Genomic DNA, 14,555 nt, shown 5'->3' on the forward strand with positions numbered 1-14,555 from the left:
GTCTCTCCGTCAGACACTCCTGGCTGCAGCCCCACAAGCTCTCCCCGTCCCGTCTTGCTTGCAAGCTACCATCCTACCGACTGGAGCCTTAGGTGAGAACCACGTCCTCCACTCTGGTACCTTCGACAGGACCTAGTACAGTACCAGGCACATGGGTAGGCAGTCAAGAAATATCTGTGGATTGAAATACAGAATGGAAAGGCTTTGATCTCTTTAGTCCTCCAGATTTAAATGAGGACCCTGGCCAGGCTCTCCATCAGACTCGTGACCTGTCCCCGCGACCTACCCAGCACATTACAACAGAGGCCTCAGCCTGCATCAATACCGGCTCAGAAGAAGGCAGGTGATGTCTGTGCTTCCCAACTTCTGCTGGCACAAGCTCCCTTCCCTACCTCTCCCTGGAGAGCTCTGGAAGACTCCAACAAAGAGCTCCAGCTTGTATCAACACCCTGACGGGAAAAGACAGAAGGTCACTGAGAACCACCAAGCAAACAGTCCTTTCACAGCGCTGGAGCCCTGCCTGCCTGCCGTGTGCACGTGCGCGTGTGCAGGTGCTCCAGAGGCCTACCAGGTGCAGGTTAACTGTCGTGGTCGCCCCTCCTGGTACTGTTCCCACACCCTGCACCCGCTTCAGCTCCGCGTATGTGACATTCCCCTTCTGGACTGTGCCCTCACCCGAGGGAGGGAACTGTATCCTCATTTATCCGCACCCCTGGGCGTTGTTCCCGTCACAAAGCATCCTCACGTATTTGGTGAACCGAAGTCCTTTCGCTGCACACTGAACATACGTTTGTTAGTATGTCTCACAACTGAATTCACATTTTTTAGCAACCACAAAATACTAGTGTCCCCAGTGCACTTTTCTGAACCAGGGCTTCTTCGTATGAACTAGTATCAAGTAAAGCCTTCCCCAGTCTTAGCTGAATGATCTTTATTCAAATAAAGCAGAGCTTTCTTTTCACCATCACGAGTGGCGAACTGTGAGAATAAGTGCAGTAACTGACCCATAAAGGTCATACCGACTCTGTTATTCCTAACGAATGTGCTTGAAAGGCTATAAAGTTCCGCCAGAGCACTCGCTGCGTCCGCCTTGGTCCACTCCAGCCCCAGCCGCTCCCCACCCGGAGAACCACCTGCAGCCGGGCTGCTTCCCAGACGCCCGCACGCCCCCCGCTTCCTTCACGGGGTCCCCGTTCTTCTCCTCCACTGACCTCACCTGTAGCTCCTCAGCCCAGAACCCGAGGTCCACCTAGACCCCTAAGCCTGTGTGCCAGACACAGAGCCCCGCGCTGCCGTCTTCCCGCTCCCGGGTCAACGAGCAGCATGGAGGGGCACCAACTGTCGCTCCGCACTGCTCCCTGGGGCCCTGCTCCGTCCCCGCAATAAAACCAACCACTACGTCTGACTTCATTCTCGGTCCCTAAGCATAACACCCCTCCTCCAGCACCATCTCTGTCTACTTCCAAGTCCCCTTTCTCCCCGGATCTCCCCATAACCCCACATGTTACGCAAGGCTCTATTCCTGACTACCTGTTCCCCTCTCTAGCCGCTCTGCAACGAAGCAGTAGCTCTCAGTCCCTCACGCTGCATCTCCCAGGCCCGACACTCAGACAGCGAGGGGCTTCAGTCCGACTTCATCATCTTCCCTCAGAAGCCAGAGTCCTCTCTGTTTCCCACGTCCGGCAATGTTCCTACTTTGGAAAAGGAAGTCATCTGCCTAGTGGCCTCCTGTGGAGCACCCACCACAGGCTCTGCACGCAGAGGCCCCCTGTGAGCACCGGCTCCTCCCTTTGCACAGCATCCCCCAAGTCACCAAGACCTTCCGATTCCCAGCCGTTCCTTAGATCCACGCCGTCATCTTCTACATGGTGCTAACCTGGGTCCAAATCCTCATCTCAAGTCTAAAGACTGTGACTGGCCCTCCTGTCCACATTCCCATCCTTACCCTGCCCTCTGTCCTGCTTAGAGCTCCCAGACCAGTTCCACCTACAAGACTGCAAGTGATTTTAATTTGCTTCCTTTTTTCCTGTGTTTTCCAAATGTTCTAATGCAAACGTCTGCGTTTGCAATCCAAGATTAAATATACAAGAAGAGTGAAACAGCGGCTACTTTATCGAGTTTCCTGTATTCTCTGCCCGCCTGCCTGCGTGCTTGTTCTCCTCCTCTCCTCCCAGCCACACGGCCTGTTCTGAGGCCGGTCCCCTCGCACGAGCCTCTGTGCCCCCATCCGGCTCCGCGCCAGTCCCGCCCGTCGTTTCAGGCCCCTCACATCTTGCCGCCTCCACCAAGGCTTTCCTGATCCCACAGTCTACACCGGCGCCACCTTCTCTAAACTCACACCCCAACACCCGTGCCCCTGATTTAGCACATCCTGCACGTGGGCCATGCGCACTACAACCGCAGATGTTAAGTGCACTGCATAATAACCTATCACACATGCCAGAGCCTTCGTGAAATGTAATCTCGGTTCTACTTCTCTCCAAGGCTACAAGGTTCTCCAGTGCTAAAGTCACAGTTAACATTTAGACATGTCTAACCCCTAACTTTAAACCCTGTTTTAAATTCACACGCTCTTGATGTTCTTTTATATTTCCCAAGTCAGGTCCGCTAAGTACCACGTCACCATGACCTTGATCCCAGAAAACACCCACAGGACCCCCTGCCCCGGCTTCTTCCTCGCCCTCTGGATCGCGGCTCTGAATCATGAGCCCGGAAATCCAATCCATACGAATATACTTAAATGCAAAATTTACATTCTAGCCACAGTACATTGTGTTTATGCATAAGGAGCAATAAAGTATCTTCATTTAAAAAACTTTTCTGATACTTATTATACCTTTGGAACATACAGAGGAGTATAAGCAATAAAAATTACGTGTAACCACAGTACCCAACGTGAGAAGATTTTCATTTTAGCCAACTTTAAAGATCATCAACGTGTAAATATACATTTATAGCAAAGATGTGAAAAATGCTGAAAAATACAAATACCAGCAAAATTCTGGTTCTTAAGGGGAAGAAAAGCCAACTTTTCAAGGATCTCTATTAAATCAATGTAGCAAAAACAGAGGATTTTATAATTTTAAAGAACTTTCAGAATTTACGAGACATAAAAACACAATGACAAAATTAATTTTACTTATTGCTTGGACAGAGAAGGGATCATGGTGATACCGTTTGAATGAAAAGCTGAGTCTGGCCGACAATCTAACGATATTAAGCTAATATTACCCGGTTCCATAATCCTCTACTACAAAGGTGTAAGAAAAAGGCAAGATTATGATCAAATCCCTTTTCGTCTCACCCAACATCCTTGATACATCCCTTTCTCAAAGGCTTCCACGGGGATGGAAGACTAAACGCCTTCTCAAAACTATCACCTTAAGAACTACAGACAGGGATGAGGCCTACTGAGGTCAGAGAAAATGGGAGCCCTTTACACTGTGCTTCTTCCTGCCCAATGGCTACTAATTGTTCCATGTAACCTAAAAAGTGAGTTTAAACAACACCAACTTGGTTTTTCATAATAATCGTTTACTGTTTGAGGGTTTTTTACCTAGGGGGTTGAGAGGACAGAATACCATAAAACAATATTAAACATTCACTTCTCACACTACCCAGAATTCACTGCCGTTAACATTTTGGTCCCTCTTACAGATATTTCCTACATATTATATTTGGTTGATGTAATACTGTACATAACTGTTATACCCGGCTTCTTCCCCAGTTAAGACATTCCCCATGTCTTTACATATATTCATAAAACAAAATTCACAACTGGCTACATAACTAGATTAGTATGTAAGTGTACAGGTTTCTTAAACATTTCCAAATCGTGGATCATCTGTTTCCAAATTTACCCTCTAATAAATAAAGCTGCGCTGAACACCTTTATGCATCAATCTGCCCTCATTTCTATCAATTTGGGATGAACTTCTAAACATAAGAGAACTGCAGGGGAAGCAGAAAGACTATTTTATGGCTCTGACCTGGCTCAACTTTTCTAGAAAACCGCTGCACTGAACTGCACTCCTGCCAGGAGAGGGGAAGCTTGTCTGCAGCTCCACCAGCACCGAATATACTCTTACAAATTTGATAAGCAGAAAATCTTATCTCAGCGCTATTAAGGCGTTCACGTCTTTGTTTATAAAGTGTATCAAAGGTTTTGCTGCTCGTTTGTAATTCCTCTTTATAAAGCTGTAAATTCATTTTTCTGCCTTGTTTACTGAGGTCTTATTTTTTTCTTTTATTGATCTGCATGAGCCCCTTATTTATTAATAAAATTCTCTGCCTTTATTTCTGAATGAATTTTCCTTGTCATCTTTCAATTTCATTTTTACTGTTTTCATATTCAAGTTTTAAATCTTTGTAATCCTTTAGAAAGACCACTTTCACCCATTAAAGCTCTAAATCTTAAGACTAAGTATGAATATTTAAATCATTTTAAGTGTGTCATAAGGTCATACTGAATATGCAGTTTAGTAAGTAACACTGGTTTACAAATACATCATAAATCCAATCATATAAAAACTCAGAACTGTTATGTGTAAATAACACAAGACTAATTGTACTATGCTTACCTGAGAGAGGCAGGCAGTGATTCCAAAGAAAATCTGACATGACTCTGGAGAAAAGCCATTTACTCTGTTTTACAGTTATTAAGATTCCAATGAGATGAGATTAGTGCAAGCTCTGTTTCACTCAGAGACATTTCCCATTGGCCCGTTTGGACATTGCCCACCCTCTGCTTCCCATTCAATCCATTTAGGAAAGAGACAGACTTAAGTTGACCAAAGAAGAGTGCAGGGCAGACTGGAAAAAAAGAGAAGTTGACAGCACAGAAAGAACTGAGAGGTTTTCCGTAAAGTGCATTTTCAAATCCAATCTCTCCACTTATATCATCAATAAAATGGGCATAACATACTCATGGAAAAAACATCTAACTATATACACATATATAAACACACACATGCCTATACATGTACACAACCACATATGGCATAGTGATTATTTTAAAAGCAAATTGAGGGTCTTAAGTTTACTTTAACATGATTACTTCTGTCACACAGCAGTCTTTCATAAAAGAACTTGACTTCTAGTTTTATCACCATCACGAACTCTCTGAATTTGGGCAAGACAACCCTGAGCTTCAGTTTTCCCTTTGTTAAAACAAAAGTTAGTATATATAACTCCCAAGATTCTCCCCAATTCTAAAGCTCTGACTTTCAAATTCATTCAACACGTTTTCTGAGAGCTTACAGAGTGCAGACACTGGGCACAGGGCTCTCCATAAGCAGACATGACCTCTAGGTGCCTGCACTTTACGGTCTATTCAAAGCAAACATGACTTTTTTAAGAATCTGGAGTGTCTAGAATTCAAATGGGTTAAAGTATTACTTCTCTTTCCCTACAGGAGAAAAGTACACCTCCTGAGATAGGTGAATTAAGAAAAAAGATCAGACTGAAAATTTTCTTGCAGTTTGGAAGTCTCCTACCCAGGTCTGAGAAAACCGCACAGAGATTCGGGCCTCCTGGCTGCCCTGAGCTCCTCAGACCCCAACATCATGCCTTCAGCCCCATCATCCAAGCTCTGTCTCCATCCTCCTACCTTAGTTCAGGCACTGTCTACTTCCAAAGACCTGCGGAAACGTGAACAGAGGCTAAGAGTGTGCTGCCTAACCGAGTCTCAGGAGTTCTTTCTGCTCCTTTAACCTTCCTTGGGAAAACAGGCAGTAAGTGCTCAAACAAAGTGACAACTCCTCAGGAAATCCTTGCGTAGCGAGTGCACGATCCAGGCCAGGAAAAACTAGCCTCTTATCCTCAAAAACACCCTTTCCCTCCCAGTTTTCTTTCACCTGTGCTTGTAAAGAAAACAAACAAACACAACTCAAACTCCTAAAAAACCAAGGCCAAAAACAAACCAGGAACCAATTTCCATTAACTCTTCAGACTGTGGAAGAGAAATCTTAGAATGTTTGAGCTGGAGCTGCTAAAAGTTGTGCACGTCCTCTAAGAACTGCGTGGAAGGAGGTATTTTCTCTGTTTATCTGAGGTCTCCTATACATATTTAATACACGAAGATTCCCTCCACCCGCATCGATTCAGTAGTAAATGCCTGGCAGAGCCGCACAACATGGTAAATAACATCACCTCTGCCCAGGTCTAACACTAGGACATCATGACGGCATAGTATCAGGTACCTTAACAGAAGTGACCTCCAAAATCAGATTACGCCTGGAATGACCCTGCAGGGAAGTGTCACACTTCCAGGGCGAAAACAGGGACTCTGAGGCCTAGAGCACAGAACAGCAGGCTGCAGAGGGCTCACTCCTGCTTCCAGCACAGTGTGTGTCAGTGTGTGTGTGTCAGTGTGTATGTGGGCTGGGTAGTTCCAGGGCCACACTCAGGAAACGCTGAATGAACCAACACGTAGTGCGGGGCAGCTCCTTGGGGGCAGGAATGAGGCCCTGTCAACCCCTCTGTTTTCAGAACCAGGCCCACAGCAGGTGATCAACATGGGTCCTGAATTAATAAACCAATATAATTAAAAAGAACAATGGTGCGTGATATAAAACTAAAAATGTCCTGATGTTCTCTTCTCCAATTTATTCTTCAAACAATTCATGATGTGGTTCACACTGATTTAGAATTTTAGAAATAGTCCATCTAACTAGACACCACAAAAACCATCTATTTCAAAGATAACAGAACCGAGGTCCAGACCAGCTGAGATCCTAAAGCCAAGTCGCAGAAGAACTAGAACTTGGGCCTTAGGTTCCAGCCTAGAGCTGCTTCCACACAGCTGGTCCCCCCACCCCGCCCCGGCCCCCCAGGGGTAATGACAAGGATCAGGTACACACACCTGGATACAGGATGGAAAGAGCAGGGACAGAGTGAACACAACACCACCTCCCCTAACTAATGAGGCAGCTCAGTAAGCGAAGACCACTCCAGTACTAAACCCATCCCGCCCCACTTCCCCACAAAGGATACGGCAGAAGAGCTCCACACTGAACGGACAGAATCACCCAAGAAGGCTGAAAAAGAAAACATTAACGCAAGTCAAAGCACAGTTCCAGTTCATACGCAACATGTCGTCACGTTACTAGTGAAGCTCCTAGAAAAGTAAAGGCTCTGTTACAACCGATTACACAGCATCCAGCTTACAGTCACGAGTATTCACGTAGCAGAAACATCAGAGTGGAACGTTAGTTATCAGTGCCCAAGGTGAAAAGCCCAATTGTAGAATGAAACACTACCAGATCTTAAAAAATTATTATGTATAGAATTATTTATTTATTTTTGGCTGCACTGGGTCTTCGTTGCTGTGCGCGGGCTTTCTCTAGTTGCAGCGAGCGGGGGCTACTCTTCATTGCGGTGCACGGGTTTCTCATTGCGGTGGGTGGCTTCTCTCATTGCAGAGCGCGGGCTTCAGCAGTTGCAGCACGTGGGCTTCAGTAGTTGTGGCTCGCGGGCTCTAGAGCACAGGCTCAGCAGTTGTGGCGCACAGGTTTAGCTGCTCCACGGCATGTGGGATCTTCCCAGACCACGGCTCAAACCCGTGTCCCTTGCATTGGCAGGAGGATTCTTAACCACTGTGCCACCAGGGAAGTCCCTGGAAATTTAAATTCTAGGTTTACACACTTTCTACTGCTTAAGCCTCTAGGCCGGCTAGAAACTGTCCTCACAACTGGGGGGACGGGGAACTGACAGCCCTCCCTACCCCCATCTGAGGTACAGACAGCCCCGCTATGTTTCCTTCTGGAGTCCTGAATCCAGTCAGGTATGAATTCGTGAGTTTTTTCAGTGAAGCCAAGTAGATACAATGTTTGTAAATCACAGAAAGAATTTCTAACTGTCTGGTAATCTTTTTATGAATTGCAAAACTCAGATTAATTATAAAACCTTAGACTAATTACTACCTTTTTGGTAATTTACATTTTTGAAAAATTACCTCATTATTTCTACATTTAATTTTAAAAATTACATTAATCATTATCCTGATAGCTCTGCTTCACAGGATTACTATGTAAAAATACAGTAATAACCCACTTAGCCAGCTGCCTTCCAGAAGCTTCGCCACCTGCAACATAAATACACACCCATTTCTCATGCATTATATACACCTTGAAAGAACTTTAGAAATCAAAGTACCCCCTCCTCATTTTTCAGGGAACATCAACAATTTCTCAGCATAAGTTTATAAGTAAGTGTAACGTCTGTGAAAAAGCATAGAAATATTACACATTTTATAAAATAAAGACTGGCTCTACTTGGATTAATCACTTCATGATGATTTGATAATTCTGCCAAGTGTGTAACTAACTTGGCGGATGAAGCCACCAAGCTGGAAGGGAGTGTGCAACGTCTCCACGCGCAGTGTCTCCAGCGGCTGTTCGCTTCTTGCAGTCCTGGGGAGACTCCAGCTGGACGGGAGGGAACTGGCCACCACTCCTCCTGCATTCAGGACACCCTCGCGTGGGCCAAGCCTTATTCCCAGGAGTGACACCAGAGTCCTCTGCTGTTCCCCAGCGGCGTGGGAGCACGAGGGAGGCTTGCCTGAGACCAGTTTTCCCGGCCACCCCTTTGTCTCGTGTCAGCAGGATTCTCAGAGCCTAGGTCAACGCACTGCAATACGACTCGGATGGTGTGGGTACGGCTCCTCCCGCGTCCAGTGGGAGGGAAGCGCCCACGACCGGAGGAGCTCACACTCCGGACAGGCAGCCCTTATGACTCTGCATGCAGCATTCACCCTGGAAAGCTGTCCCTGGGGGCTGGGGAGCAGCGAGTACGCGCGTCCCGGTTACAGACTGCAGGGCTGGCAGCAGTAAAGCAGAACAGACTCCCTGCGGCCCTCATCCAGGTAAGTCTAGAGAAGATAATGCAGCAAAGAAGGAGGACACACTAATGATAATACAGCAGGAACGGAGAACTAGAAGAGCACAGTAATGAGGAGCTATTATCCCAAAGGCAGATAATAATAAATTAAAATAAATTCACTGCTGAAAGTCAGCATAATTAAGAGGGCCCAAGGCCACTGAGGAACGTATTTCCATTAAAAAAGATTATTTTAAAAATCTTGGTGCCTAAAGAAGCAAGTTTTAAACATCCATAAAATTCAAATATGAGAAAGATAAACTGTCCCTGGGCAAAAGGAAGCCTACATTTTTAAAGTATTTGTCAAATTTAACATTAAGGTAAAGGCCAAGGGATATGCACTTAGAGAACCAGGCCTCCGCCTTCGGCTGGACACAGACCACACTACTGACAGCAGCCCCCAGTAGGAAACTTACTAGGTTCAGACAAGAACTCGAGGGTCTACCAGCACTATCTGGAATGAGCGCAAACTGCTGGATGGGTTCTGGAAAATTCTACCATCCTGTAATGCAACACTGCAGTCGCTGGACAGTATAGGTGCTGCCACAAAATTAAAAGCAGGCTGGAATGCTGAAAGAGATCAAAGAGCAGGATGCCTGGGAGTCGTTTTAAAATACCACAGCCAAAGGGAGTAGGATGGGGATACCTGAGCTAGACTGGGAGAACGGTGACCATGGCGGGAGCTGGGTGGTAGCTGCTTGTATGCAGCCGCATTACAGACGGACCTTCCTGGGAACACAACTTCAGTGTAAAGTGAAGGAGACAGCGCTGTTTAGCCCAGAATGGTAGCGAGGATGGCTCACCGTTTTGCACCGTCACCTCACAGCTGGCACCTGCATCTGCAGGACAGAGGATCGGGTCCACGGTGACGCTACACCCCATCCTCCAGGGTATTTACACAGTGAAATGCAGACTTTCTGTTATCTGGTTTCCTTTTTTCCTCTTTTTTTACATTTCAGTTTGGGCAATTTATATATAAATACAAATATATATTCAAGTTATATGATGTTACTGTACATAAGAATTTCATTTCAGGATAATAGAGGGGGTATTACAAAATATTTGCTACAAAAAGGGGCTCGAGGGGTCGCTGGACTTAAGAAGCACTGCAGTAAGTGGTCTGCGGAAGCTGACTGGGCGCCCCAAACGTGTTAACAAGGCTGCCCTTTCAAGGTGCACTAGGAAATCCACACAACATGTGAAGTCACTGTGATAACAGGCTCCAGGCTACTGTCTGAGGGGAAAAAGTTTGCAGACAGGGGAAGGGATGAGATACAGTCCCTCAAGCCAAGAAAGAGTGGAAGCAAACCACAGGCCGAAACAGGGCCCCAGGGAACCGGTGCCGGGGTCCACAGCCTAGTGTCCGTGGCAGGTCCACCCCTCCTACGAGGCGGCTGCAGGTGAAGCCGGCAGGAACCTGCTGTCAGACTTCAAAAAGGCTCGGGCGGAGTGAGCCCTGGCCAGGCGGAAGCAAGCATCCAGCCAGAAGCACGACCACCATCCTCACCGCCGCAAGTTAAGTCATTCCGACTTACACAGCGCCCTCCTGAGAACCTTCTTGTGAGACAGATCTGCTTTCAGGCTTATGTTCCAAAATCAGGCTTCTAAGCCTGCAGGGCAGCGTTTCAGACCCTGGACGCTGGTGGCATTCAGGCCTCGCAGCGGCCAGCCGGCAACCCCGCTGCCCAGCTGGACTCAGCGGCACTCTCTCCTAATTCCTACCTCTCTCATTATTAAGCCACAGTAACTGTCATGTTGATTTTTTTTTAAGATAACACATGTAACAGCATGGAAAAGAGAAAAAAAGGGTAGTGGAACAGAACCATTTTAAAACAAATATACACTATAAATGATGAGAAAAAACGGAAGGATCGAAATTATAAACTGAAATTTTAAAAACCCACATTTAACAGTAGTCAGTTCAACCAGCAGCCACAACAGAGCAGCACAGTATGCAGATCAACAAAACTGAACAATTCACCCACCAGCTGAGACTCTACTTTCTAGGATAAACTACCCACAGGTCAAGCTGGATAGTGGAACAGAGAGCCACCAGAGGGACAGTGGCACAAGTGGTCACTGTGACCCTTGTCGGAGAGCAGAGCCATAGCCCAGAGAGGGCAGGGCTCCCCTAGACTTGTCTGCCTGGAAATCAGGACCCCTGGCCACTGGGGATGGAAGGGAGCCCTGTTCCAGGAGTTCCTCTTAGAATCAATAAACTTTCTTAGCAGAATTCACCCACGTCATCTGCTTCAAGACAGCACATCCACTGCCTTCAACACGTTTCCTTGGCTTAGACAACTTCCAGACGGTGACAAAACGGGGCCACCCGCAGCAGGTGCGTAAGCGGTAACGTGCAGAAACCTTGCTGAAGCCTGATTTCACGTAGAGGGCCTTCTGCTGGATGGTTCCTCAGATGCCAAGAGCATCTCCCACCCAGAGCCGCACCTCAGCAAAGAGTGTGAGAAGAGCTGCACGGAAACTTCAACGTACTGCTTGCAAGGTACTTGATGAAGCGCACAGAATTCATTAAATTTACTACCAACCTTGACTACAGGCAAATCAAAGACTTCCCGAGCTTCTCCCACCTCCGGATTGTCCCCGTCTTCTGAAATGATGTGTGAGGCGAGTGCATTGTACGACACTTCCTTAGCTTTCCCAGCTTTTAGAAGCTGAATAACCTTTAAAAAACCACACAAATTAAAATGGAAAATGCTGTATTTCATTCTCAATTTATACAAATTTTACAGTGAAAATTCTAATAAACACACACCATGTTCTCCACATAAGATTAATAACCTTGCCCTAAATCATATGCAATGAAACATATGGGGACAACAAAAAGCAGCAAATCTTGATTCACTGACAGGTAAGCACGGAGGCTCCTGTGACCCAGGTACTACACAGGGTCCGTCTTGAACACAGGACTGACAGACAAGGTAAGCACAGCACCGTAAGTGCTGAGACTGGGCTAGCACGCGACACGCCATGTCTCAAACATAAAGGCTTGGGGACAGGTAGTTTCTGATAAACGGAAACGTTTCTGGAAGAGGAGCTATAGGAGCCGAATCCTTATGAACTTAAAGGCGTCAGCAAGGCAAAAACACGTGCATCGTGTGGAGAGAGCAGCGTTCAACACGCTGGACGGCTGAACGTGGATTAGACCGTCAACTGTGCTTCATAGATGCTGTGCAGACACCTTTGTATTTTATCCTGAAATAAAATACAGAATGTCTCCTGGAGAGACACTGAGGGCTGGTCAGTAGGGACGAGGCATGATCAGACTTCACAGAAAGACTGCCGTCAGCATAAGAAGAATGCACTTACACTGCAGGACTGGAGCCGTGACACCTGTTAAGAAACAACTGCAATAATTCAGGCGAAAGAGGCAGGTAACTTAACTGGAAAAAGGTCATCAGGGACAAGAAGATGATGTGAGAGAAGCAGCAAGACCTGGTGACCGAAAGGGGCACGTGGACGAGAAACTGGGGAACGACAGCACACTGCTCCCGAGGACCACGTCTAAGAGCGGGTGCGGGGGGAAGACAAAAGTCTCAGTTTAGGGCATGGCCTTCTTTGGTGCCCCTCTAAGAACGAGGAAGACACCCAGCGCATCCAGGATGAGACCTGGGTCCCGCCTGAGTGGAGCCCTCAGTCCACTACAGAGACAGGGCAAAGCTTTGGGAGTGAATGAGACGCCGCAGCGGGAAGGGAAGAGAGGCCACGGCCAGTAGTGGAGGCTGTGGGGAGGGTGGAGGCCAGGAGCCGGACGCCAGGAGCACGCTTCACGCTCAGAGCAGCCGAGTGCACCCCACACGTGGAAGTGAACTAGATGTTCATCCAACGCACGTGAACTCTCTGAACCCACATTTATAAGATTCAGAGAATCGAATATCCTGACTCTAAACTTTTCAGAAAATATACTGTTTCAGATCAAAGTGGTTTGCAAGGACATTTTTAAGCCCTTAAACTTGATTCACAGTTGAGTAAACATGGTTCCAGTGCAGCCTGCTCCAGGTTTTAAGTAACACATGGTTCAGGTCACTCTTAAGAGCCAAAGTCCTAAAATGAAATAGGGGGTGGGATGAGAGAGGGGAAGAACAGTGGACAGTGAAGAAAGGGAAACCCTGGAAGGGAGAAGCCGCACCTTACAGGCACTTCAGCCCTCTGAGCTCAGCACCTGTTTACCTTTGAATTCAAAGCCTCTTTACCTTAGAGTTACAGTGGAGAAAGGACCACCTAGGTGGTGATCCAAGGGAGCTTAGTTACTAAGATACCGACAGGCAAGCCTCTGGAAGGCCAAGGCCCATCAGCCTTCCACAGAGCCTTTTAGGCCACCCAAGTTTTACTTGTTAAGTATCGGTCTCCACTCAGGAGGCCCAGACCGCAGGTCTCCAAGCTTAGCACTCAGGGCCAATGAGACACCCAGGTGATAAAACTGTAAAGATAAACTTTAAGAAAACGAACAGTGTTAAGAATCACCTGAAGACTCAGCTGCGGTTAATTCCCACAATGGAAAAACAACATTCTAACGTTCAAACACAAACACATGTTCTACTTAGGAAAAGCCACGATATCCTTTGGCATGAGCCCGAACGACAAAAAAAGTCAAATGTTTAGTGTGACGGCGTTACCAGGGTATTTTTCCATTACTGTGTAATTCACCCAATTAGGGAAATCAAGGAACACGCATCCACTGGTGGTAAACTGAGGGTTCACTGCCGCACACGAGATGACCGAGCCGCAGACCTGCGACCTGGGGTGGCTGCCACACCAGAGCGACTAGCCGTCGGCTCAGCAGTCCGGGACCCACGTCCCTACCAGCTCCACCGGCCGAAGCTCCCGCCACGCTCGGACCCACCGTCTGGGCGTCAGGGGAGCCCAGACCGCCGAGGCTGCCGCGGGAAGGGCGGCCCGGTCCGAACTCCGCCAAGAAAGGAGCGGAGTGGGAAGCGGGCGAGGCGGCCACGAGACAGCACCCCGGTTCCCCACCGCGCGGGGACGGGGACAATCGGCGCAGGGCTCCAGGGCAGACCCACCTCCCAATGCCCTCCTCCCCCAGTCCGGACACAACCCCTTCCCGCCGCGGATCCCTCAGGCCCCCAGGTCCCCTCCCCCTGTTACAAGGGTCAGCACCCCTCCCAAGTTTCCTCCCTCCCCGACCGCGGGGCCCACAGACCAGCTCCCTCTCCCCTCCCTCCCCTCCGGCCCCGCTACCGGCCTGCTCGGCGCCAGGCGGCCCAGCCTCCGCGCAGCCACGCCGGCGGGCAACCGGCGGCGGGGCCCCGACGTTGTGCGCCCTGGCGCGCGGCCGGAGCGAGGACGGGCCGGGGACGCGGGAGTCGGGGCGGGGGCGACGCGGTACCTGTGGGTCGATGTCGCCCACCGCGTAGTACTTGACCTCCCTGAACATCTCCTCGGGAACTTTGGGCGCCTGGTCCGACATGGTCGCGGCGGCCCGAAGGCTCCGCGGCGGCTCCCGCCCCGCCAGGCCCGCCCGCGGGGCTCGCTCCCGAACGGCGCGGCCCGCGCGGCCCCGGCCCGGTCCTGCGAGTCGGGCCCGCTCCCCCGCCCTCGGCGCCCCCGCCCGCGCCGGGCCGCCCAAGCGCGGGAGCCGCGCGAGCCCTGCGGGCCGCACCATCCCGCCCGCCGCCGAGGGGGAGCCGAGGGACGGGCGG

General features: G+C 48.8%; 1 protein-coding gene across 1 annotated transcript in view; it reads right to left on the reverse strand.

Annotated features, from left to right (window-relative positions):
* The window catches only part of PAXIP1 (PAX interacting protein 1), a 48,129-nt gene extending 33,698 nt beyond the window's left edge, over positions 1–14,431 (reverse strand). The window contains exons 1-4 of the mRNA XM_082846706.1: positions 14,243–14,431; positions 11,424–11,558; positions 6,994–7,037; positions 4,581–4,644 (exon numbers count right to left, since the gene is read on the reverse strand). Coding sequence (XP_082702832.1) covers positions 4,581–4,644; positions 6,994–7,037; positions 11,424–11,558; positions 14,243–14,323 — 324 coding nt within the window. The 5' untranslated portion in view covers positions 14,324–14,431. The remainder of the gene's footprint in view (positions 1–4,580; positions 4,645–6,993; positions 7,038–11,423; positions 11,559–14,242) is intronic.
* Between the last annotated feature and the right edge of the window lie 124 nt (positions 14,432–14,555).

The sequence above is a fragment of the Leucopleurus acutus genome (assembly GCF_964270905.1).
Source record: "Leucopleurus acutus genome assembly, chromosome: 9".
NCBI lineage: Eukaryota > Metazoa > Chordata > Mammalia > Artiodactyla > Delphinidae > Leucopleurus > Leucopleurus acutus.